Genomic DNA, 26,083 nt, shown 5'->3' with positions numbered 1-26,083 from the left:
GCAAAATCTGTTTAAGTAAGAAATGAATAAACATTGTATGTTATGTATTTGTCAGTTTTATTTTTGGTAATTTACCTGTCTTCTTTGGTAGGAAAAGCCATTAAAGTGGTTCACAATATTAGTTTATTTTACAAGAATATACAGATAATGCATATATGAATGTCCCGTACCTACTAATAGTTAGGAATATTAAACAAACAGGTAGCAAAATAAAAATGTTTCAGTTATGGTTATTTTTTATTAAAATAAGGTACAAATAAGCATATGTAACAACTTATTAAACAATACAGACATTACTACTGAACACACACAGGTGCATAAAATTAAATGCATTACTACCTAATGTAGATGTATTCATATTTATATATGTAGATAATTAACTAATAAATGTAAGTGTTAGTTTGCAGCAATGTCAATATCTTGTTTGTGTGCTGTTATATACAAAAAATTGTTCAATTCATAAAACCTAACGTTAGATGTTGTGATAATTTCATAAAATTACTATGATACCTACAGTTACTATGAATACATCCTGGGCGATTAAAAAATAGTGATTGTTTCCTTAACACAACAATTGTAAATAATAATAGTTATTGTAAAGATATAATTCTTCCCAAAATCTACAAATGCAGTTTGTTTATAATAATGTCTCATTAACATTCAAACTGCTGAACTTATTAAGATTAAATGTAGAAGAACATAGTTTCAGTTACTGTTTCCTGTTCTTGAGGTAATGTTACTTAACCAACCATTTTTTCATACTCCATAGCTTCTCTTTTTCTGAAAAGAAAATATTTTAGTTAGTACTTTGATCAAATAGAAAACTGACAAACTAAACTGTAAGATCGGTCCAAGGTTTGTTCAATAGGTAACTTTAGTATTAAAACTCTTTACTTAATTCTAAACTTAAAAATATACTTAATTTGTCACTGCTGCTTATTGTCAATTAAAGTTCTTAATAACCAAACAATGTCAGTAACTCCCAAAGGACTTGAATTCAAACTTCTCATTCATTAACAATATTATAATAACTTCTCTAGTATATTAACTTAGTAAATAATTAAAGAAAATATCTGCTTACCATTCCTTAGTATTGCTCACTAGATTTTATATTTCCAAAGTTCATGAAGTATAAATCCACTTTATTTGATTAATATAATCAATATTATATCATTAGCTTCTATTATAATTACAATAAAATATATTTAGAACTTCTAATTATGTTCATTAGTGACTGCTTTATCATCTGAAATATACAAATAAAATGTACAATAATTTTACTTTGTGATTACATAATATATGCAATATTAAATGGTATATGTATTTTTTAAATTAAAGAACAATTTCATGAACTTACATGCAATATAAATATCAATAAGAGATATCCAATATAACTAGGATTTACCTCTACTAATTTGCTGATTTTCTTGATATTTTCATATTTATCTGTGTCTATTATGTTATCTTCGCATTGATTCATAGAAAAACTAAAACTCTTAACTTAAAAATATGAACTCTAGTTTAAATTATTATAATTACACGAGAACGTTAAAAAAAGATAGATAACAAATTAAAACCATTTCGTTAAAACGTCCAAAATATGACATGTTTTTAAAACGGTAGCCATTAAAGATGGCAATAGTTGTACTTAATTATTGCAAACAGCAGCTTTTGAGATCACGCTAAAACATGGCGGAGAAACGCCGTTTTTTCTACACTGCCGAAACATTAATTGGCCGTTGGCTACCGAATAGCGTAAGCGTTAATGTGTGTCTTTTCGTAGCACTGTCATGGCGTCGCTTATTGTATCCCGACTCACGCCTTTAGGGCCTAGGCTACCGACTGTTGACACGAGCTGTCATTTTCATACAAATTTAGTTTTCGACTTTCTACATACACTACTGTTAAGCCATCTTGGCTAGACCCCCAGTATAGCTGGCTATAGAGAAACGGTTTCACAGTATACTAAATTGACGGTACTCTGTACAGTGGTCGCAGTGTATATCGGAACATACCCAATATTTACCGGTTGGTACTTGGTGGTTACCCTCCAAAACTAAATAAACAAGTGTAAGATTAAGTAAAATATTTCCGCAAGCTAAACAGCGAAGCAGTCTATCTAAATAACTAATCCATCTAGCGCAACAACTTCTTTCAGTATCATGTATTTTCCTTTATCTAGTGTTTTTGGCGTTTAAAATTGTAAATTCTAATTAGTGAAAATATAAATAAGCGAAACACAAACGTTATTTATTAACCTCTTTTGCGTTTTCTAAGCTGGTCCAAAATGATTTTTAATATAAAAATTTAGAAAGTTAAACCAAAAGTTTTAAAAATCAAAATGAATTCTTTAGTCGAATTACAGGATTATTTAAAATGTAAAGATAATTCTGTAAAGTTTTTAAATCATTCTGAGGTTCCTATAGTCTGTCAAAGTGAGCCATGTATGTTGGGAGTAGATGAAGCTGGTCGTGGACCAGTATTAGGTAAGAAATTAGTTATGTCAATTGTGTAATGTATTTATATGGTCAGTAGTTTAATTTACATGGGAATCATTGTCAAGATGTAATTTTAAATTGTTTTAGGACCAATGGTGTATGGAATAGCTTATTGCCCAATAAACCAATCTAAAGTTTTAAAGTCCCTTGGATGTGCAGATTCTAAGGTTTTGACAGAAGAAAAACGGGATGAGATCCTCGTAAATATGTTAACTAAAGATGAAGCAGTTCAGAACATTGGCTGGGCAGCAGAAATAATATCTCCTAATTATATTTCAAATTCAATGTATAGAAGAGCTAAACATTCTTTAAATGAGGTATTAACATTTGAAATGTTTAATTTTAAAAAACTAATGTTTTCTTAGCAATGTTTACTGTTTATACTAGTTGCTCATGGTACACATATCTGAAAGGTTGTAATTACAAACTTTACTTATAAGTTTTGAATGTAAACACTATTTAAGATAGCAGATAACTCAGGACTATAAATAAGTAAAGATTTATTAGTTGTAAAATTTTTTCAGGTGTCAATGAATTCAGCTATAGATCTTATAAAAAAGGTAATTGAACAAGGTGCAAATATTCAAGAGGTCTATGTGGATACTGTAGGTCCACCTGAGAAGTATCAAGCTAAGCTGTCCGATATCTTTCCAGGAATTAAAATTACTGTGAGTAGTTCAGGATATCTTATGAAGTGTGTAAAACAAATGTTAAATGCTTAATACAAGTAATTGAAATACATGTATGTCAAACTCAAAACTCAATTCGTATGAAAACTTTTTGACATGAACTGTCATTTCCATACAAATTTAGTTTTCGACTTTCTACATACACTACTGTTTAGGCATCTTGACTAAGGCCCCTGGAAAGGTGTAGGAAGGACCTAGTGTGTATTCAAAGTCAAAGTCAAATCATTAATTTCAATTAGACCATCTAAAATGGCACTTTTGAACGTCAAAAAAAAATACAAAGAAGATTCTAGTTGCCCCTTCCAAAAGGTAGTTTCGTGTGGAGAAAAATGGGCATTATTTCTCTATGTAAAACCAAATTCACACACTGCCAATTTTGTTATCTGTCTAGTCAGCTATACAACAAACTTAATAGAATCCTTAATATTTACCCTAAATTATTATTCGAAATTAAAACATTAATTACCAAGTGCATTTGTTCACTATACTACAAAGAAACTGAATTGCTAATTCAAGTATAATTTAACCTTTCCATTAACTTTCACCTCCCATCCTTTCCTTCCCTAAGATTATCATTATGGTGCGTACAAATACCTGTATCCTTAGTTTAGTAATTAGTCTTAGATTTCTGTTTTTCTTTATATTATATTTTATATAGTATTTTGGATTCAATTATTGTTAAGTTACTATTTCGTTATACCATTGGAAGAGTGGAGTACCCTGATGTACAGGTCTCCCTAGAGTAGTTCAGGGGCTCCAATATCTGCTAAAAATGTAACTTTTTTTTAAGTTACTTTTCCAAAAAAACATCACATCACAATTGATCTTATACATGAATTAAATTTGGATTTTAAAACTATATGAATATTCTTAGTTTAGTTTTTTGGTTGGACATGCTAATGTCTGTAACTAGTAACTTTTTTATATAACTGTTTAAATTTAAAAATTGTTTCTGTCCATTTATTGAGGATGGCTACACAACATCACACCACAACCAATTAAAGGCAGATAAATATGCGGAGCCCTACTAAACTTAAAAAAAAAATGTGACACCGCCACCCATGGAACACTTATACTGCCAGAAGCCTCGCAAGTGCGTTGTCGGCCTTTGAGTAATCGGTACACTTTGTTTGAAGGACCCTAAGTATATATTAACTTTGATAAACTTCTTCCAGGTAGCCAAAAAGGCTGATTCCATATATCCGATTGTATCAGCAGCTAGTATAGTGGCAAAAGTGACAAGAGACCATGCATTAAAAGTATGGCAGTTTCGTGAAGGACTTGACTTAGATTATACACAGTTTGGCAGCGGATATCCTGGAGGTGAGGACTGAATATTGCAAGTTTTAACACATAGCAATTGCCCAAAATTAATTTGTGTACCCCTTTAAAAAAACTGAGATTGAAAATTTAAAAAAATAATAATTGTCTAATATTTAACAAAGGATGGACATTAAGAGTCACAACTGTTTTTATAATTAAAGTGGCTTTACTTGATGTACTTATAATCTTAGTTTTAGAGTTTATAAAAATAGAAGGACCTTATGAATAAATGAAATGACGCGTAGCAATTAAGATTTATATTTATTGCATAACTGCCAGGCCGGTTCTCTTTCCACCGACTAGTCTTGATTGTACTGATATTACAAGAACCTATAACTTTATTGTCACACATTTATTTGACGATATTATCTGTAAAAATGACACATAAATAAGTATTAATAGTCTACCATTTAAGATTTTGATTAGCCCAAAAATCAAAGGTCCTGTCTCAATATTTCGTGAAGCCAATAAAATAATATGAGGCCATAAGTTCACGATAACTATAGTTCTACTAGCGGACACGACAGACGTTGCATGATATTTCAAGCAAATAGGATTTTAAACAAAGTATGAAAGTACCGATTGCAGCGCCATCAGCCGGGCTGATTTGTGAATCTAAACTCTAAAGCATCCAAAGCTCCACCCAAACGCATGCAAAAAAAATCACTCAAATCGGTCCAGCCGTTTAAGAGGAGTTCAGTGACATACACACGTACAGTAGAATTATATATATGTAAGGTATCCTATATTTGAAGTTAGATCAAACTGCACGCGGTGAGCAAATTTGATTGAAATCGGTTTATTAGTTTAGGAGTCCATAGCGGACAAACAACGTGACGCGTAATTTATATATATTAAGATAGTTATTGTCTTATTGGCAAAAAGGGGTCTGTTCCACTCATTAAATAGATACATTATTGTTAATTTATTTTATCTTCCTATTTATAAATATTAGATTAGAATTTCTATAAAAACTAAAATATATTAGTTTGAAGCAATTCGTGTTGAAGACATTTTAAAACAAAAATGTTTTATTACAGATCCCCTAACAAAAAAGTTCATACGAGATCAAATTGATCCTGTATTTGGATATCCATTGTTAGTCAGATTTAGCTGGTCGACAGCAGAATTGATGTTACAAGAAAAAGCTATAACCTGCACTTTTGAAGAAATAGACGATCCAACAAAAAAATCGCCTAAGTGTAAAGCAATAAACACATTTTTCGCCCCAAAGTTAGAAGGAGTTAAGAAAAGAAAAAAACACAAATTTTTCGATGAACGATATTTGACTATAGGTAATGCGTTTGAATAAATGTGAAAAATACAGGATTTTACCGAATTTAGCTTTGCCTTGTTAAAAATTTAATTATGCGTAATAAGAATATTATTTTCATATGAATGCATGTTGAAATATTGTGAAAATAAATAAATATGAAATCTTTCATGAGGTTTATTTAATAAAATTCCCACTAAAACAGTTATATCCAAGCAGTGATGGTTTGCGATTTAAAATGACAAAGTGAAAATGCATTTAAATAGTAGAAATCAGCAAATTTTAAATGCATTAATGCCACCGACGTGTCGTATAATTTTCCATAATATGGGGTGGATACATAAATTTGTCGCTTTGGACTGCTTCCACATTCTTTTTCATTGTTTTAAACGCGGCGTGACTAGAATTTTCATGCATTACATAGTATTAGATAATAGTCTAAAACCATAAATCTTTTCGAATAAGTCGTTTTATTCTGGTCAGGTGTCCGCTATTTTATTAACAGTTTAACGACGGAAACATTTTGGTAACATCACTCTTGCTGAGGTAAGTAATTCCCTAAGTATTCTTGTTGAGGTAATTCTGTAAGTATTCCAGCAACTGCACGTCTAACAGAAAAATTTGCCAGATTATGCAAGGTTATAAGAACATGACCTAAGAGACTTTCACGACCATTAAGGTCTATTAAGGATTTCTTTATGCGTCGAAAGCATGGGGCTCATCCAAGAAAGGTTAGTTAGGGGCGGACGCGTGCCTTACGGTCACATTAGTATGCGTGGGGCAACGTATGCACCTACTTACCATGAGCAATGCGGAACGCACTTGGGGTCACTTGGAGAATTTAATTGTGTTCCATTATCATATTTAGGTTCTTTTACGGTAAGTCAAAAGTGAAAACGAATGGTCCTCCGACTCGATTGTCATTCGTCAGTCGCGATCGATGGAGACAACTTCTTCTAAACAGTAGCTCGCTTATACCAAAATGTCTCTATTTCGGTATTGTATTGTCTTAACTGTTTGCGCGTGTGCCTCAGCAATCGTTGGTCCGGTAGCCAATGGTACAAAGAGTGTTTCCAAAACTGATACTTATCTCGACGCATACTCGAAAACTCGAGTCGAAGCTGAAAAAGCGAAGCAGGGTGTTGTTATAATAACAGCTAAAGATGGAGAAAAGAAGATTTCTAATCGAGATGATAGTTTCTCCGGGTACGATTATACGCCTTCGTACTCAAGCAGCGACAGTTTCAGTTCATCAGGACCTTCTAACTCCTACGTACCGCCGTCAAGTTATGGCCCTCCTGTAAAGTTCGAGTCGGACATCACCTACAGTTCTCCTCCGAACACATATGGACCGCCAGCAACAAACTATGGTCCTCCAGCCTCAAATTATGGTCCTCCAACAGCCAGCTATGGACCTCCATCACCTGCCTACGGCCCACCCGCACAATCTTATGGTCCACCCGTGCATAAGCCTTATCCACCAATATATGGACCCCCAAAACCGTCCTATGGAGTTCCCTACACGGCACCAGGCTTTGGATTCTTCGACAAACTATCTCTAAAGTTGGACATTCTGACGATTGCAAAGTTAATGCTTAAATTCCTGATTTTCAAGAAAATAGTGACCATGATAGCAGTAGTTTGCATGTTGTTAGTGATCCCCAAGTTGATATCTTTTAAGAAAGACAAAGGGGGAGACAACCCCGATGAAGACGAACGCAAATTTGGCAGTCGAAACTGTAAGTATATTTAGCGATTGAGTCCAGGAATTCAAGTGATATCTGTAATCATTTAATGCAATTTATTTTTAGTGTTGGAATTGACGTCAGCACAGCAACTCCTGGAGAGGGCAATGTATGTATACGGCAGCCAGCAACCGACTTGCGGAGTCACGTGTCGTGTGAGAAGGGTCCTGGATGACATATACGAATTTGAACCATATTCCAGGTACGCTAAGTCTTAATTTCCGACCAACGATGTCTTCCTGTGTTATAGCAAAAGTTTGCAAACAAATGGTATAGTTTAAATTAAATAAATTAAACTGTAATTCTACATAGTAACTGACACGTGTTAGCAAAGCTTACAAACATTAAAGGCTAAATATTTTTAGACGGCTATTTTAATGTATCCTTAATAATATAGGTTTATTTATTTCAGGCTTGGCAGCAGGGATTTCTAAGCAAATGAGAAAAACGAGCAAGTGCCATTATAGTTACACTCCTAAATTATTTATTTATTGTATAATTCATAAGGTAATGGACTGAATAAACCATTTAATTTTTATTTCGTGTTTGTTGTCCGTGTCCGCATTGAGTGTTAGTTTAATAATTTGAACGCATTTCTGACTAATTTAGGTTATTGTGTTCACGATTCGAAAAGTGCACGCCTAATTAGCACTCTGATTAAATTTTTGTTACTGTTTTATCATAATTTTGATTAATTTTTGTGTATTCATGACACAGTTTTGAATACAGCTATTTCAGCACACGAAAATATTAACCGTGTTAGTATAAATACCATAGATAATCATCGCCCAATGACAAACAAAATATTTTATTTAAGAATCAATTCGTAATATGGGTGAATGCACAAACAAAATGAAATAATTTCGTTACATACGTAATAAAAATGTTAATTGATCAGTTTCATATTGAATTCGCGAATATGTAAAAGGTTAAACTGATTGTACAACTTTTCCTTTATCGCTGTATGTTAATTGCATCCAGGTTCAATTATTACGATTAATCGCATTTAGAAATTATTTATTGCTATGAACGTAGTTGAAACGTTAGTTTCTTTATATTAAAATAACATTTATCGACCGGTTACGGCTATACATATTTTTTTATTCATAATTCTTATAAGGTCATAATCAATTTAACCAAACCATGTTTTCTACGTAAGTATAGGATTTCTAGAACAGTTTAAAGGTTGCGCAATATTTATAAAAACATCACGATAACGATAACAATAACGCACATTCCACACATTTCTGATATTTATTCCTTGATGAGTAGGGTCACACGTTAGCACTTTGTTGGTATTTCCTTATGCGCTTGACAGTGAAATCCATGATGCAGCCGGGGTTAGAAGACACGACCTTGAGATTTGCATCACCACTAGGCTAATGCTCTATTCTGGTCTCGTTACGAAGCGTTTCTTAAAAAAATCCTTTTCACTTGTTTCGGTGAAAGTGCACTTTCCCTCTATCAAGATTGGGATCAAAGACCGAGTATTTAAACAATGCTACGCACAATACCGTATGTCACCTTCGGAGAATACTAATGAAGATGTTTCTTTCCTCAACGTAGGAATTGATTGACAGCTTAAATATACTTTTTAATTTTGTTCTCAAATAAAAAAACTAACATTCTATGCGTATATTGAATAATCGTTACTCACTTTTAGGAATGCTTTCGAGGTTCTTTCTCGATTTTTAATACATACATACCTATACACAACAGCATAAATTATAATCGTATAATCCAGAGTCCCCAAACTTTGTTGTGTCGTAGACCCCTTGCCATGTTTTTCCGTGTTGGGTAGACCCCCTACTTACCTGATATTGATTTCCTGTAAATTTCTATATTAAAGTAAAAACACATGTTTATTTATACATCTATTAATTGAATTTAAATTAAAACTACTCAAAATAAAATTTTGTAACTGTTATGTAAAATATACGTAGCATTAAATAAACATAAAATAAAATAAGATAAAATAAAATAAAATAAGTCAATATTTTTAGTGAGAAGGATGAACCTGATGCTTTAATAATGAATTATCAACATTTGGCGTCAATTTTGAAAGGGTTAATCTTTTTCTTCCCCATTTTCATTTCATGGACCCCCAAAATTTTTTTCGCTGACGTAGACCCCTTGCAGGTTGTCATAGACCCCTAGGGGTCGATATAGACCACTTTGGGAATCACTGGTATAATCGATAATAATTTAAATTTCTATAAAACGTTAAATTAGGTTTGTTTACTTTAATATAATATAGCTCGCATTCACGTCAAATTAAAAAGAATTAGACGAGAACTTCCTGGAATAATTAATGGAAGTTAAAATCTTTATCCTTATTTCAATTGAATAATGTTGGACATGTTATGCCTTTTGTTGCTTGCTAGAGGTAATTTAAGCCAATTCAGACAATTGAGAGTTCACCCCATACATCATCCGAATTTATTAATAACGTAAGAGTTACGTCTTATTTAACCAGGCTGATATGATGAAAGAACTAGGACGTCAAATAGATGATTTAAGGTAAAAAAACTTACAGTTTATGCGTACCTATATTAAATAACCGTTACTCACTTTTAGTAATGCTTTCGAGGTTCGACTTTAAACAGAATAAAAATAAATTACAACCGTAAATCTAAACATAGCGTATTTTTAATACATACATACCTATACACAACAGCATAATTATAATCGTATAATCGATAAGGATAGCAACGATACATTTTAGCTTAGAAACGTTTGTTGGCGTATTTGGCACTAAAGGGAATTTAAACATAGTCAGTTCCGGTAGTGTACATAATATGTAAGTACATATATAATAGATTAACATTGAAATTAATAATAAAATAATATACATTGAAATAAATAACTAAACTAAAATATATCATTAAAAGGAGTCCCTTTAGGCAAGGTTCCGAAGATACTGGCAGCGTTCCCCCTTTGAATTGCTAGACTAATTCTTTGTCCGAGGTAGCTGCCAGATCTTCGGTCTCCTGTGATGTCGACTAACCTTTTTGAAATTTATTTAAAAAGCCTTAAAGCGCTAGGACCCCACGGACCAAGGGTCTCGACACCGAATGGGACAAAATCATATTCTAAGCCCAGACCCCTGTATTTGCATGCTTTATTTTTTACAGCCGCTTCACAAGCCGCACCAGCTCTGTAGTTGGTTCCATGTAGATGGGAAGGGGCCAGCGTGTCTGAACAGGTTGCATCCCATACCAGTACCCGACCCATCTTCCATGGAATCAAACTCATACCGTCCGGTCTCTTGCCATCGTCTCTTGCAATACCACCCGGCTCAAGTAGACTTGGCACGTTGACGGTGGCAAGGGAACGGCGTATGATATCGTTAAACTAATTAAGATGTGATAGATTAACTAATTTAATATTTGTATTTTTAAATTTATTTTAGTTTTCTAATACATGTACTATTACTATTTATACAAATACCTTTTACATGTAAATTAGCTATATAATTAATTTATTCAAAAAGCACCGATTTCTTAGTAAATCTATACTAGTATAGAACTGTAATAAAGAATTTATAGGACCTCATAAGAAAGAAACTACGTTCAATTAAAACACACATAATTGAAAGTTTAAATACAACTAATATACATACAAATGTATTGTGAGAAATTACTAATAGGTAGAGTAGTGAGAAGGTACTTAGTATGGAGTATAATGGAATTAAGTCATATAATATAACTCATTACACTAGACTCGACTCAAATCGAGTGCGCGTATCAAACAGAAGGCTACACAGAATCATCTACTTGACTATAAAATAAATTGCAACCCATAAAGAGCTGTAGCGTCACTGGATTTTAATTATATCACCTCGTGCCTCTAGAACATGCAAAAAGGAATCCTGCCGAGGTAACTGAAAGTAGTTAATAAAACACATCTTTACATTTTATATAGCTTTGAGAGTGCTTATTTATAAACTATCCTGTCCTTCATATGTCTATGAAGTTTTGATGGGTGAAGCATCGACCCAATTAACTACCTATAAATACGTACTAAAAGAGGATGCTGATGCCAAGGGAATATTTTCTACCAATCATGCACGTTCGCGTAGATTGTCAATTGTTTAACGGAGGAAGTACACAATTTTAAGGCATTTCGTAACTGTAATTGTTGGTGAGGCTACGAAATTTAATGCTTAGCTATTATAACGTAAAGATTATGGAGAATATACACACAACTGTGGTCTAATCTAAAATAAATCTACCGAAGGAAATTTCCTTTCCATAAGGAGCTTCCACGTCGCCACAACGGTTTGGGCAAACCTTGTCTTCCACAATGGAATCTTCCTTCAGTTCCTTCCTTCTGTCAGATAATTAAATTTTGTTAAATTAACTGATATCGACCTTAGTACGTAAATTTCCTTAGGTGCCCGTTTTTTTACAAAAGAGTTAATATGATACTTCATAATGCCTCAAGTTTTAATTGATAATGTTATCGAAGTTTTTTCTGAAGTAATTAAAATGTTTATACCTAATACATAATAAATTGACAACTAGGGCGACCATCGTCACGATACACGACAATGAACTTGACGGAAACCATTGTCACGCCCGTACAACGCTCAATGTCCTCAATGTAACTATTTAGATACTATAGGGGACTGGCAAGTGCAGTGCACAATCAGAGTCTAGTGTAAAGAAATATCATAATAAATGTATTTCTATCAGTATAGATAATTTTATTATGTACTGTAGCTGTTGGAGTAAGGGGATTTTTTAGTTTCTGTATGGTGGCGGTAAAAAAGGTTTCTTAACCGCCAGTGGCTTAGTTATAGCCCATGCTGTTCTGCTCCTAGATTCGCAGAAGGTTGATTCTCTACATAGTTTAAAATTATCATTGAAACAGAAGCTGAATCTCAAAATCTACTGTAATGTTAAATAATTTATTGAACCGCTCTACGCAGAGGTACGGCCACTGGTAAATTGATTTTCTTAGAAAAAAAATTTGTGAAATGAATTCGTTTCTATGACGTTTACATAAAGAGCGAAATAAATTTTTAATGATGCTTAGATTCGGTCATTAAACATTCGCAAGCAGAAATGTAAAAGTTAAGCTTGCTGACTTCTGTAATTTTTGGTTCCACTGATTTTTCAGATGGAAAATCAATTTACAATTATAATTTTATTCCTGGGTATGAATTTGTTGTGCTATACATATTGTAGATAGTAATGCGGTATTGAACTGTGATGTCATACTTAAATACGAAAGTGCTGAAATAATCTGGTAAATATCTTATAATTACATCGTTCTACGTTTTACATAAAAGTAGTCGGTAATTAGCAATTAGTTGTTAGACTATTAACTTTCAAGGTGTTTCACATTTCAATAATGTTTCGTAAAATGCCAATAAACTTTATAATAGTAAATTTAACAATGAATTTAAAAAAGGAATTAAATGTTCGGAATGTTCGAAATTCAAATCTGTCATTCACTATGCATCAATCGTAGTGAGCGTGACGATCTCAGTATGTTTTACAATAGGTGTATAATTTTTGTGCAAGTGGGTGCTCTATTTAGTCCATTGTAGTGTTAGGCTGGGTTCGTATGAGTCAAGTGTAGGAGCAGTGGTCTGGAACGCGTGGTTCACTGTAGAATCTGCACGTGGGGGCACCACACGTGCAGGGCCTGACGCACAGTCTGCACACAGTTCACGCAGGATAGCGAGAAATCCTCCCAGTCTTTGTAAGGAAACTAGTGATGATTGTGAACCAGTATAACATTTGCGGCGTCTTCAATTATAAGAACATGTTTGCGGAAAGGAGTTTTACCATAAACAGTAAGTGCCTCTGTTTATTTATTTTTTATTGGGTATATTATTTTTGTATATCAGATGAGTTAAAAAAAACTAAAATTTTCTTATTTTATGACTTTATACACAAGTACTTAATATTACGTTCGTCAGAAGAAATGTGATAGGTACTACTGAACTGATAAAGTAAAATAAACAATGATATTGCGGACTTTAAAAAAACATAAGCTGATTGCATTTCTCTATGGTAGGTACTTTTAAGAACTTATATAATATTTAAAGTCTGTGTCACTAGAACCGTTACGGTGCATCAATTCAAAACATTAGTGAAAGAAAGACATTGTTTAGATTTCCGAAACATGTAAAACCTACTTGTTCAGCCAACCGTCTCTACAAACTTATGTAACTTTATCTTAACTATGGCTTTCATGTTATCATAAAAAAAAAACTTAGTTGAAAAATAGTGCCGTAGTGAAACTTAGAATTTCGGATTTGCAAGAGAAAGTAGATAAATAATATTTTTTTGTAATCTCTTGAGAGTGCGGTATTTAACATTAAAATATATATTAAGGCTACATTATGTATGTTTACAGTATTCGAATCCTTTTTTCCGTGATACATGTCATAAATTAAGAGTCTAAAAAATCGGTAAAAAATTAACATTAGTGTGAACTGCTGACCATGAAGTGGCATCTTAATTATATACGAAATTAAAATGCACGGCGAAAGTAGATGCTGTATGTTATGGAATTTCCCTTGTTTCTCAATTCATTACTATTTTTATCTCCCTTGATATTTCTTATCAAACTTTATCAATCAAGGTATCCTAGATTATGTTACGATACAGAATGTTATGTACATATTCAATTTCGAGTGGTCGTTTAGTTATCGAGTTATTCTGGAATATGCAAACAATGTGTATTTACGAGTGTAGACAGCGACACTCTAGTATAGTTTTCTAGTGCTACTTGATAAGTGATTACAGGAAATATATAGATTTGTTACGTACATATAAATAAAGGTAGGTTATAACAAAATTAAAGGTTATTAAATAGCTTCGCAAGCATTTATTTTTTAGAAATTTTATTGTTTTCTCTACAGATGTAGAAAACTGTAAAGTCGAAAGTTTTGAATATATTATTAAATTATTCTGAATTAATTGTTTAAATGCGTACTCCGTGTATATTAAACTATTATAAGTTGCTAGAGGAGGTAATTTAATATTTTTAGGAAGGACATTCGCAGCTACGTCGGTAGAAATCGCATTTGTTGTGTTTCTATATCCGGTTTTAGATTTTCTACTAGTTGCTATATCTACTTTCTGCAGGTAGATTTAAAGAAATATTTGGTCGATGACCTCGCTTAAAAGTGTCTAGCCGCTACTGGTATTCTTTATATATTTATGTTCATACAGGACATGTATCTCCACTTAAATTAAGAAGTGACTGAATGACAAGCTGTGTATTCTTATCTTACGTTGATTTAAAACCACATTACACAAAGGGGCCACAGTTAACGCAGAGATTAGTCATTCGAACAAGACATTAATTAAATTAACTTCGTAGACACAGCGATTTTATAAAGTCACACAATGTTTTCATTTGCCTTAGCCTTTTATTTTTTTGTTGCAGTAATGAAAGCTGAATAACGTTGGTCATCTGACACAAAAATTTAAACGTTTTTGTACTAAGGGTGACATTTTAAACCGCAAAAATGCCTGAGCTAGGAACAGTGATGCGAGCGATGGAATTGCAGCGACTGATTGAAGACAAAGTATCGGAGTGGCGAGAGAGGTCAGCTCGGGTCGCGGGTACAAGTGTGGCCGACTCTTATCAGCAACCACTCAACTTCAAACGACACAAGTACAGACGCAAAAACAGCGCTGAAATAAACAGAATTATCGCAAAATACTCGAAAGTTAAAAGGACAGACGAACGACACTCTGTCCTGCAGACGTGTCCCGAAGAGCCGCCAGTCCCGCCCGCCAGGCTAAAGAAGGTACGAAGCAAGTTTTCCAAGAGCGAAGACAATCTTGCTAATATTTGTGTCATGGACGAACGTCCCGTCGCTATATCTCAAGAGAAATCTCAATTTAATGTCTCTAAATATAACACAAAAAGCTGCGAGGACATAAATGCTTTTGTCGATGTTGGACGTACAAAGAAAAGTAAGCTATTTGAGGAGAAAAGTATTTTGAATACCAAAGCAACCCCCGTTATGAGGCCAAAACTACATAGTATTAGTGAAGATATTCTAGATATATCTGATTTCGGTGATAGCGGTGTTGATTTAAGACCCAGAAAAGACTTCGTGACCTCTACTCCCTTATCAAACAGGAAGACATGTCCCGTTGGTGATTCTGTGTCAGTGATTGATTTTGAAAAGTGTTCAAACAGTGTCAGTGACTTAAAAAAAGGTAATTCCGAACCAGATATTGCTAATAGAAATTCTGTGGACTCGTCTAAGACTTTAGATGGTAGAAAACGCTGGAGTCTTCTTAAACCGTTGAAGCCTACGTTTCGAAAAGGAACTTTGGATTGCTTAATACGATGGCGTGGAAAGAAATCACAAAATCAATCCAAGTAAGTATTTATTTTATGATTTTTTAACCTTTAAATCGTTTGTCTTATTTATTTATTTTATACTTAATTTGCATTCGTCTAATATCGAGTCTTGACTTTTGAACGATATGAGAACGCGTTAAGGAAAGTTGTTAATAGATCCAGTAAGTTTCCAGTTGAGATTAATTAGTTTACTATACAACCCGTATATCTGTTATGAAGGACGCATTCCTTTATACGTAGGTAGTAGGTATTTAACAGTACATTATCATTATGTAATTTCCTTTGAGGAACCGGCATATTATCTAGATAGATGGAATGATGAAACTATTATTTTTTATAATGTTCATAGTTCGAATAGTACGTTTTTATATGTGTGTGTACCAAAATTAAACATATTTAATTTAGCGATTCACCTGAATTACGTATGAAGTTTGAAGGCGTATAGGAATTAGAAGAAATTTATCGTAAAATAATTGTCAGCTTTATTAATTTGGTGGCCATGTGCCACGCGTTTTATGCGACGAATGTATAACGATTAACGCGTCATCAATTTTCAAATATATTTTTATATACATATGCTGCTAGCTAACAAATGTTTTTTTATGAGACAATTAAATGCTTGAGTACAATAATAGTACATTAAAAATTAAAAATAAATCAGTGGCACTACAGTCTACAACCTCTTTAGATCTGTGCCTCATATTTCTGAATCTGTTTCATGATCATTTTTCAATCTAATAGGCAAGTAGGTGATCAGCCTCCTGTGTCTGACACCCACCGTCGATTTTGCGGTCTAAGACATGTCGGTTTCCTCGCGATGTTTTCCTCCACCGTTCGAGCGAATGTTAAATGCGCACATAGAAAGAAAGTCCATTGGTGCACGGCCGGGGATCGAACCTACGACCTCAAGGATGAGAGTCGCACGCTGAAGCCACTAGACCGACACTGCTCACACACTACATTATCTAACAATATAATATTTATCAACTTTTACCACTGGCCTACCCCAAGAAAAATATACGTGTACTGACTTTCATGTTGAAAGCACAAACATATATTATTTTACCGTAATAAGCTGCCCTCTACATTAATCGGCAATAACTAGTAGTAGTAATTATTGTGCATGACTCAGTATAATTTTTTACGTTATTTTAATAATAAGACTGAAACCTAGATGGCGCTAAAATCAATGGGCACTATTCTCTGTGCAGAAATAATTTATTATTGTTTCATTTAAATAATAAGCTTAAACGTTACAAAAATGTTAAATGTTAAATACAATATATTGATGTGTATTTTTACAACAAAATTAAAGCTACGTTCATTTTTCCTACTCTTTCTTGCTCTCTTGTTTCATATTCTCCTTTAGAAGCACCATCGTATTGTAGAACTGTTGATCATAAACTTTAAATGCTTTACTAATATAATCGTTACCATAAACTTAGATCATGAAAAATACCTAGTTGGTAATTAAGTTGTCACAATTCCCTACCAATTATAATAACCCGTTAAACAAGGAAATCTTATGACCCATTATTATGTATAAGGCTACATTGTTATTTTTGATGCAGATGTAGATAGTAGACGATATTTAAAAATATTATTTAAATATATTATCGCTTTATTGTAGCGTAATTAATGTCAAAGAGTTCCCATTTCACTAATCAAGAGTCAAGGGGCCTTAGTCAAGATGCCTTAACAGCAGTGTATGTAGAAATCGAAAACCAAATTTGTATAAAAATTTGTCGACACGAACTGCCTTTTTCAGACATATTTAGTTTTCGATTTTCGACATACACTACTGTTAAGGCACCTTAACTAAGTCCCAAGACTGAGCTTAGTCTGAGTCGCGTTAGTAAAATGTCTGACTCCAGTATGTCAAAAATGTTTTGACATACAAAATGCACAGATTTGGACACGAAACTTAGCGCGAACTTTTTTAACGGAATTTTAACTTTTGTACCAAAGACAATAAATATATATAATTCAGGTTTGATTCTGAAAATACAACAACATTTTCTACTCGGAACCGAAATTTTTGTGTTTCCTAGAACAGCAAAGACGTCAATTCTTGTAATTACGTCACTACTTCGTTCAAATAAGTTTTATATTTTATTATGGAATACTTATTATTATAGGACGTTATGTTTAGAATATGACAGAACCGGAGGAGTAACTAAACGTTAAAACCATATCCAATCTATTCAAAGCTGCATTGAATTGAGATCACATAATATATTATATCTATTCGCGTAACCTAGGGGTATTTCCTTAGTGACAAAGTACTTTGAGAATCTTTTACAATAAAATACATGTAATATATCCTAAGTCCTATACACTGCAGTAAGTTGGTTATTAGCATCACAATAAGTACAACCAATCTTGTAATTTGTATTGTGAATTGCTCGACCTACTCACTGTCGGCATTGAGTCACCGAGGATTTTAAAAATATGGTTTACATTACATTCATTTGTTATCTTAAAATAATTGCATTCATTTCCGCGTCACTTAGTTTGTTTATTCGACAATACTTTGGTTTTCTAATATGTATACGTATTAACAGATAAAGAACGTTGTTCTTATTTAAAGTTATTTTTTATCCGACTACTATGCTACTAATGCTAGTAGCATTGTAAAACAAATTATGATTTAGATTTCACATAACATAATTGTTCTTGTAACCATATAAAATAACGTTTGAAAATTATTTTTAATTTAAATTTGGGAAATAACTGCGTGCACAGAAAATTTCCCACTGTAACAGCGTATTCTTACCAGTTGGGTAATCAAACAAACTCGTGAATCATTGAAAGGAATCGGAATAACCGACTTCAGTATTATATTGTTTTTCTGATTCCGTACGTTTTAAATTTAATATTATCTTTATTCTTTAATTTAAATCGTGGGATCGAATAACACAGTCTGAGCGTCAATAGCAACGTTTTTGATTGTTCTAATTTATACATAGTTTTTGTTCAGCCTTGGTACGCAAAAAAAAACACTATACATTGAACCCAATTCAAACAAAGCTTTGCATTGAGAAATGTGAAGTCTCGTTAGCTGTTTGCCAGTCGTTGGCAAATCGCGATACGCGAAGCCTGAACATATATCGGCTGTAAAATTTTCAGTTTTATGTGAAGTTCTAAAGTTTTTGACGATGGATCCTTTAACAAAAGATGATCCATGGAAGTTTGTGTACCGGAGCCTGCAGGACAGGGAAATCGTTAGTCGTAAAAAGTGAGTTTATTTCTGGTGTTAAAAGCTCTGAATCAAATAATTTATATACCTGAAACCCAATCTTTAAAATTAAAATTAATTGAACTGTACAGCCGTAAATAAAATGTAATTTATTGAAATAATGATTTGCATATTAGCCTATTTTATAACTTACTTTGGCTTACTTATATTTTATGAAATATTATTGTTATCATGATTTCTAGGAGATGATCTGTTTGTTCTTCATAGATAGTACTGTTTACACGGTAGACGATAACGATATACGACCTGTCTGTCAACTTGGTTAATTCTTTGGTTGAAAATTTAATCACCAACAGATTTAAAGTCAAAGCATAACATTGTATAGTAATGAACATTTTTTTTTAAATAAAGCTGTGTTTGCTAGGCACTCTTCCAGATCGTTAACAGGGTAAAAACCCTGCACCTTTAAGTCTGCCTGCTCTGTCCTTACCTATTATAAAATGGTGGCCCCCGCAGTGGCGTAAGTATATGGGGCCCGTGGCAAATCTGCTTTCATGGCCAATTCCTTTGATGGGGCCCTATCAGTAAAAATCGTCCCTACTCAGTTTAATTTTGATAAACTGCGAGATTTTCAGCGTACTCAATTACACGTTGTATATGTCTCACTAATGGCCATAGGCCACCTCTCTTAGGTGAGAGGGAATGGTCTGTAGTCCCCACGCTAGCCCAATGCGTATTGGAGACTTCACATTCATCCTTAGAACATAATATCTCTTGACCAGGGGCCCTCTTGGGTCGGGGCCCGTGGCATTTTGCCAGCCCTGCCACCCTTTTGTTACGCCACTGGTCCCCCGGCCATGTCTATTTGTATTAACCCAAAAGTCCAATAAATAGTGTGATAATGATTTTAATCACATTATACGTAGGTACATATTTTAAAGGCCGGCAACGCACCCACTAAAAATGGGGGTCTATGGGCTGAGATGACTGCCCTTTTTGGGCGCCCCGCAGGCTTGTTTGCCCCCCTATTATATATAAAAAAAATAAGTAATAAATTTATATAAAATCATTAAATAATGAAGCGATTATTGCTAATGAGGTGTCAAGAATTCCGAAATACACCAAAACCACTCGGAAGTTAGTGTTTCATTTAAGAACGAGTGCGTTGTTTATGAGACAGGCGAGACGAGCCGGTTAATTAGCATTAAGTGCCGCTTTTGAACACACCTACAACGGCAATGCACAAGCAACCTACCAATACGAGGATTCTTGAAAGAGCTATGCCGGCCTTTAAGGTGGTACGAAGGCCACTAAGTCTTAACAAATCGCAAATGCCTGGAATCGATGCTGGTACTTTTATTTTCATTCCTATAATAACTTTTCGCTTTAACACTTTTATACATAAAAGGATTGTAGCTGTGTGGTTTTCTCGGCTATATTTACCCGTCTAAGCTACAGTCATCAGTTCATCAACATTTAATAAATATGAAATAACAGCTATTTGACGTCCAAACCACAGATTAATACTATAATAATTTTCCTCAAACAAAAGGAAAACAGTTGTTAATACATTACAAATAGTGGTATTTTAGATATTTATTAATGACAAGAATACTGATATTTGTTAAGTACCTTCATTCCAAGTTAATAATATAACATATGCACGTATGTCATACCGTATAGGTAATTACTGGGAATAACTAGGATTCCATGAAGTTCACAAAAAAAGTAATAGGATATTCGCGCATAGATTTATTAAAAGGGAATTCTTTGAAAAACTATTACGTAGTAATTGATAAAGGAGAATAACCTGGATGTAAGGTTTTTAGGAAGCAGCAGAAGGTTTTGGGCCTATACGTAGTCGTATTCACGAACGAGGTACTTTAATACTAGTTACTATAGTAGAGCTAAAACAGCTTTTAGAGAACTGAGCGGCAGATAGTAAGTAGGTTAGAAAGAAGGACTAGCAATTGCTGAAGTATTTTTTAAATGCCGGTTTTTAGTTTTATCACGATAATCGCTGTATTCGCTTTGTCGTCGCTTAATTTTTACCAATTAGTCGTAGAAACTTCTACATAGACGAGATATTCATTTGAGTGCCGAAATATGTCATACAATTGACGCTAATATCATTAAAATTTTTATATTACTTTTTTTTGTTGATTAAATATCAACAACAACATAACTCGTTTTATTCCGTCGTAATGTTATATAGAATGGTAATTTAAAAAAAATGCGTTTAAACAGACTATGAAATGTGGATCCCATACTCTGATCCAAGATGTTTAACTTTACGCACTACTGCTTAACAACTTAGAAGCATTAAAAACAGGCAACAGCGGACGGAAATTGCGTGAACAGGTGAAGGCTATTTACAGAGTTCGTGATGTCATAATTAGTTGTTACCAGTAATCGTAAATGTATTTTGAAGGTTTCTAAAGCATATAAATATTTGGATTGCAGACAATTAAAAGGAGGTCGTAGAGGTCAGCAAAGGTTTCGTGAAGTGCGCGCGCACTTTTACTCTAGAAGACACACTCCTCGATTTTGTTAACCTGTTGCACTTTGCAGTATTCTACATGAAGTGTGTAAACTACATGTAGAATACTGCCTATACCCCATAAGCATATAGAATAAATATCTAAAATAGAACAATACAATACTTATGTATTTAGAAATATTAATATCAAAAAGTTCTGTGTCCGTCATTTCGGTTTTAAAAACGAAAATAAGTAATTTACAATTTTGATCTAGTTTCTATAAAGAAATGTAAGTGATATGGACAATGTTTGTAATTTGATCACCATGCGTGATATTACAAAAGCACGTGCGTTTTATGTTGCTGGTTACTTAGTGCTACGGTTGCGTTTTAGACCGACGAACGTGGCCACCTTGAATTACGTCACTTTCATTCCATTGCTATTGCAGAGCAAAACAATCCTAGTGGTGTTTGTATTCTTTTTCATCGCGTTAAAAGTGCGTCTCAGTGAAATCCTTTTTCATAACGAAAGTGCATCAATAGATGTATGCGTTCAGTGACCTTTTGCAACTAAGAGGAAGAAATAAGCGACGATCGAATATTTATTCGTAGTCGCCAAACGTCTTCGCCAGGTTGTTTGTGTTTACGTCATTTCTCTGAGCATGACTCGTTCGTGATCGCTAACTGATTCATTTATCTGCATTTTGTTATGGTAGCTTCGACTCACGAAACGCCTACAATTGAAATATTTCCTTGAGAAATAAGGTTTAATTTACAAAAATGGATGAAGAAACAATGTGGAAAAGTTTTTATGATAAGTTGCAACAGCAAAAATCTGTAGAAGAACAAGTTCACGAAAGTCGGTATGTACCATAATCTTGTATATTATTATATTAATTTTATTATAAATTTCGTATCCGGTCCAGAGAAAGTTTTATAAAGGCGATTGGCCTCATTGATTTGTCAGCGTTTTAAATACCAATGGAATGTGTATAAAATAATTAGCAAATACTCAGTTGATATTATTTCTATTCTATACCTATAGGTACAAGATACCCACTATATTTATTACGAAAATGGGTGGTTAACAATAATAAAAGTTTAAGTACTAGGATTTTTTTACACTGTCATTTAGACGGCGTAATGATTTAGTAGATACAGATATCATTCTTATAATTTGTATTTTAAATAGGTCTTAAATTATCTTGGCTCTATTAAGGTAACTAATAAATAGAATAAAATAACTTTATTAAGAAGAAGATAGAAGTTTTGTCAGCCAAATGACTGAATTAATAAGGCTGAACATTTCATGTTAATAACTAAAATGTTGGTTTTTTATATATATTTTTTTTGGGCTAGATTTATTTTAGTCATACGTTCGTTTTCGTTTAAATGATGGCGCTATTCGCATCCAGGGGGTCTAGCCATATTGGTGTCGAAAAGTATTCTACATACACTACCGCTTTTGCGTAACTGTACTGTCGAAAACGCTTCGTTCGTAGCCAAGAGGCATGTCGATACATTACCGCAAAGTCGACAGCGTAGATGCGAGCTGCTGTTCGTAGCACATTATTCCGTCATATTGTCTCTGGATTAAATGTATTCCTAATGTCAATTTTATAAACAAATAGAAGTTAAAACTTTACAATATTTTTGTAAATTTGCAATTGGAAGCTGCAAAAGGGACATTAGAATGTCAGCAAGGTTGGAACAATTTTCGATTTAAGTGGAATTTACGGAAGGTGCAAAGTGAATATATATGAATTTTAATTGCATGTTTAAATTAATTATGTTTTGCTTCATGTTTTCTCAGAAATTTAAGGCTACAAATAAATACAATATTTTGAAATTGCATAATCGCGATATATAATAATAATTAGTAGTACTCATACTTTGATATTTTTAGGATTTGACCTCACAACTAATCTGCAAAATGAAGAAGCAACATATTTTGTTACCACTTAGAAGAAACAATAGAAATAGTACTGTGGATTGATAAATAAAAAGTGAAAATAAGGTTGACTAGAAGTTGATAAAGTCCAAGGAATTAAAAAACAATAGAAAAAAAACGTGGACTAGTATGAACACTGAAATAAGAAATTAGAGTTTAATTTAAGCTTTAATTAGGTTTGGTGTTTGTGCTTGAACATTTTTAATGTCAATTTGAAAGCAGATTTTTATATAAGTGTAGATTTTATTAGTGATTTACTACTAGTTGGAATTATCTCTGTTTATGTCCATCAAACAATTTCAGTTTAAGTTAGAGTCATAAAGGTTGATTGTTTATAATATATTTATAAAAAAGAGGGATTAATTAAAATTATAGAATAGAAACTTAGTCTTAAATTATAACCCTTAATCAACCTTTGACTCCATATTGATGCTCCAACATCTTAGATGTAAATTTAAGTTTGATGCTTATTTTAAGTTAATATTTATGTCAATTAACTTTTGGTTATATCAGTGATTTGCTACTAGTGAATATGTAAATGCAAAATCTGTTTAAGTAAGAAATGAATAAACATTGTATGTTATGTATTTGTCAGTTTTATTTTTGGTAATTTACCTGTCTTCTTTAGTAGGAAAAGCAATTAAAGTGGTTCACAATATTAGTTTATTTTACAAGAATATACATATAATGCATACATGAATGACCCGTACCTACTAATAGTTAGGAATATTAAACAAACAGGTAGCAAAATAAAAATGTTTCAGTTATGGTTATTTTTTATTAAAATAAGGCACCAAATATCTTCCTTAACATAATGCAGTCTACATAGAAAAATAAACATATGTTACAACTTATTAAACAATACAAACATTACTACTGAACACACACAGGTGCACCAAATTCAATGCATTACTACCTAATGTAGATGTATTCAATTATTCATATTTTTATATGTAGATAATTAACTAATAAATGTAAGTGTTAATTTGCAGCAGTCAATAGGTATCTGGTTTGTGTGCTGTTATATACAAAAAATTGGTCAATTCATAAAACCTAACGTTAGATGTTGTGATGATTTCATAAAATTACTATGATACCTACAGTTACTATGAATACATCCTGATTGTTTCCTTAACACAACAATTGTAAATAATAATAGTTAGGTATTTTAAAGATATAATTCTTCCCAAAATCTACAAATCCAGTTTGTTTATAATAATATCTCATTGACATTCAAACTGCTGAACTTATTAAGATTAAATGTGGAAAAACATAGTTTCAGTTACTGTTTCCTGTTCATGAGGTAATGTTACTTAACCAACCATAATTTCATACTCCACTTGTCTTATTTTTTACATTATTCATAAAATGCTTCATTCCCCATTTTCAGGTACATAATATACCTAACACTAAAATTAATTAAAAGATAAGACTTTAGTAAAACTTGTCCATTTGTGTTTTTTTTAAATATTTTAAGTTGTCTTATTAGCTTCTCTTTTTCTGAAAAGAAAATATTTTAGTTAGTACTTTGATCAAATAGAAAACTGACAAACTAAACTAAGATCGGTCCAAGGTTTGTTCAATAGGTAACTTTAATATTAAAACTCTTTACTTAATTCTAAACTTAAAAATATACTTAATTTGTCACTTTGCTGCTTATTGTCAATTAAAGTTTTTAATAACCAAACAATGTCAGTAACTCCCAAGGGACTTGAATTCAAACTTCTCATTCATTAACAATATTATAATAGATATCTCTAGTATATTGACTTAGTAAATAATTAAAGAAAATATCTGCTTACCATTACTTAGTATTGCTCACTAGATTTTATATTTCCAAAGTTCATAAAGTATAAATCCACTTTATTTGATTAATTTAAATCAATATTATATCATTATCAGCTTCTATTATAATTACAATAAAATATATTTAGAACTTTTAATTATGTTCATTAGTGACTGCTTTCTCATCTGAAATATACAAATAAAATGTACAATCATTTTTCTTTGTGATTATATAATATATGCAATATTAAATGGTACATATATATATTTTTCAAATTAAAGAACAATTTCATGAACTTACATGCAATATAAATATCAATAAAAGATATCCAATATAACTAGGATTTACCTCTACTAATTTGCTGATTTTCTTGATATTTTCATATTTATCTGTGTCTATTAAGTTATCCTCGCATTGATTCATTGAAAAACTAAAACTCTAAATACGAGAAAGTTAAAAAAAACAGATAACAAATTAAAATCATTTCGTTAAAACGTCCAAAATATGACATGTTTTTAAAACGGTAGCCATTAAAGATCAAAGATGGCAATAGTTGTACTTAATTATTGCAAACAGCAGCTTTTGAGATCACGCTAAAACATGGCGGAGAAACGCCGTTTTTTCTACACTGCCGAAACATTAATTGGCCGTTGGCTACCGAATAGCGTAAGCGTTAATGTGTGTCTTTTCGTAGCACTGTCATGGCGTCGCTTATTGTATCCCGACTCACGCCTTTAGGGCCTAGGCTACCGACTGTCGACACGAGCTGTCATTTTCATACAAATTTAGTTTTCGAC

The 26,083-nt window shown here is 32.7% G+C and overlaps 3 protein-coding genes and 2 long non-coding RNA genes across 12 annotated transcripts in view; 3 read left to right on the top strand and 2 right to left on the bottom strand.

Moving 5' to 3' along the window:
- Positions 1-38: 38 nt before the first annotated feature.
- LOC125061215 lies at positions 39-25,748 on the bottom strand. 2 transcript variants are annotated; one of them, XR_007119006.1, is made up of 3 exons: positions 25,635-25,748; positions 1,082-1,246; positions 39-780 (listed from the first exon to the last, which is right to left on the bottom strand). It is a non-coding gene; the product is annotated as an uncharacterized LOC125061215 (long non-coding RNA). The 2 variants fall into 2 exon arrangements; XR_007119007.1 differs by lacking the exon at positions 25,635-25,748 and adding an exon at positions 1,406-1,563.
- On the top strand, positions 2,077-5,952 carry LOC125061203 (ribonuclease H2 subunit A). 2 transcript variants are annotated; one of them, XM_047666450.1, is made up of 5 exons: positions 2,077-2,486; positions 2,586-2,815; positions 3,023-3,166; positions 4,363-4,510; positions 5,551-5,952. In XM_047666450.1, exons 1-5 carry the CDS (start codon positions 2,342-2,344, stop codon positions 5,820-5,822), a joined length of 939 nt encoding a protein of 312 aa, XP_047522406.1. In that variant the 5' UTR covers positions 2,077-2,341; the 3' UTR covers positions 5,823-5,952. The 2 variants fall into 2 exon arrangements, with proteins under 2 accessions (XP_047522406.1, XP_047522414.1); XM_047666458.1 differs by having other exon boundaries at positions 2,084-2,157.
- Positions 6,416-8,066, top strand: LOC125061212 (COPII coat assembly protein SEC16). The gene is made up of 3 exons (XM_047666471.1): positions 6,416-7,522; positions 7,595-7,730; positions 7,941-8,066. Exons 1-3 carry the CDS (start codon positions 6,766-6,768, stop codon positions 7,960-7,962), a joined length of 915 nt encoding a protein of 304 aa, XP_047522427.1. The 5' UTR covers positions 6,416-6,765; the 3' UTR covers positions 7,963-8,066.
- LOC125061153 (protein unc-13 homolog 4B) overlaps positions 13,149-26,083 on the top strand; it is a 36,073-nt gene continuing 23,138 nt past the window's right edge. For 2 of the 6 annotated variants that reach the window (XM_047666388.1, XM_047666380.1), the window contains exons 1-2: positions 13,151-13,334; positions 14,939-15,889. In XM_047666388.1, the coding sequence (XP_047522344.1) occupies positions 15,021-15,889 (869 nt within the window). In that variant the 5' untranslated portion in view covers positions 13,151-13,334; positions 14,939-15,020. Of the gene's footprint in view, positions 13,335-14,938; positions 15,890-18,941; positions 19,110-21,925; positions 22,413-26,083 lie in introns of those variants that run through there. The other 4 variants (XM_047666397.1, XM_047666406.1, XM_047666421.1 and 1 more) reach the window with 4 other exon arrangements.
- Positions 24,079-25,360, bottom strand: LOC125061216. The gene is made up of 2 exons (XR_007119008.1): positions 25,303-25,360; positions 24,079-25,000 (listed from the first exon to the last, which is right to left on the bottom strand). It is a non-coding gene; the product is annotated as an uncharacterized LOC125061216 (long non-coding RNA).

Source organism: Pieris napi, chromosome 2 (assembly GCF_905475465.1).
Source record: "Pieris napi chromosome 2, ilPieNapi1.2, whole genome shotgun sequence".
NCBI classification, from domain to species: Eukaryota; Metazoa; Arthropoda; class Insecta; order Lepidoptera; family Pieridae; genus Pieris; species Pieris napi.
Note: the sequence above shows the minus strand (reverse complement) of the source record. Positions and strands in the feature narration are given on the sequence as shown.

Coding starts and splice junctions, on each gene's coding strand:
- LOC125061203 (XM_047666450.1), top strand. CDS start 2,342: ATGAATTCTTTAGTCGAATTACAGGATTATTTAAAATGTAAAGATAAT. Junction 2,487..2,585: donor TGGTCGTGGACCAGTATTAG/GTAAGAAATTAG, acceptor AAATTGTTTTAG/GACCAATGGTGTATGGAATA. Junction 2,816..3,022: donor CTAAACATTCTTTAAATGAG/GTATTAACATTT, acceptor AAATTTTTTCAG/GTGTCAATGAATTCAGCTAT.
- LOC125061212 (XM_047666471.1), top strand. CDS start 6,766: ATGTCTCTATTTCGGTATTGTATTGTCTTAACTGTTTGCGCGTGTGCC. Junction 7,523..7,594: donor CAAATTTGGCAGTCGAAACT/GTAAGTATATTT, acceptor ATTTATTTTTAG/TGTTGGAATTGACGTCAGCA. Junction 7,731..7,940: donor GAATTTGAACCATATTCCAG/GTACGCTAAGTC, acceptor TATTTATTTCAG/GCTTGGCAGCAGGGATTTCT.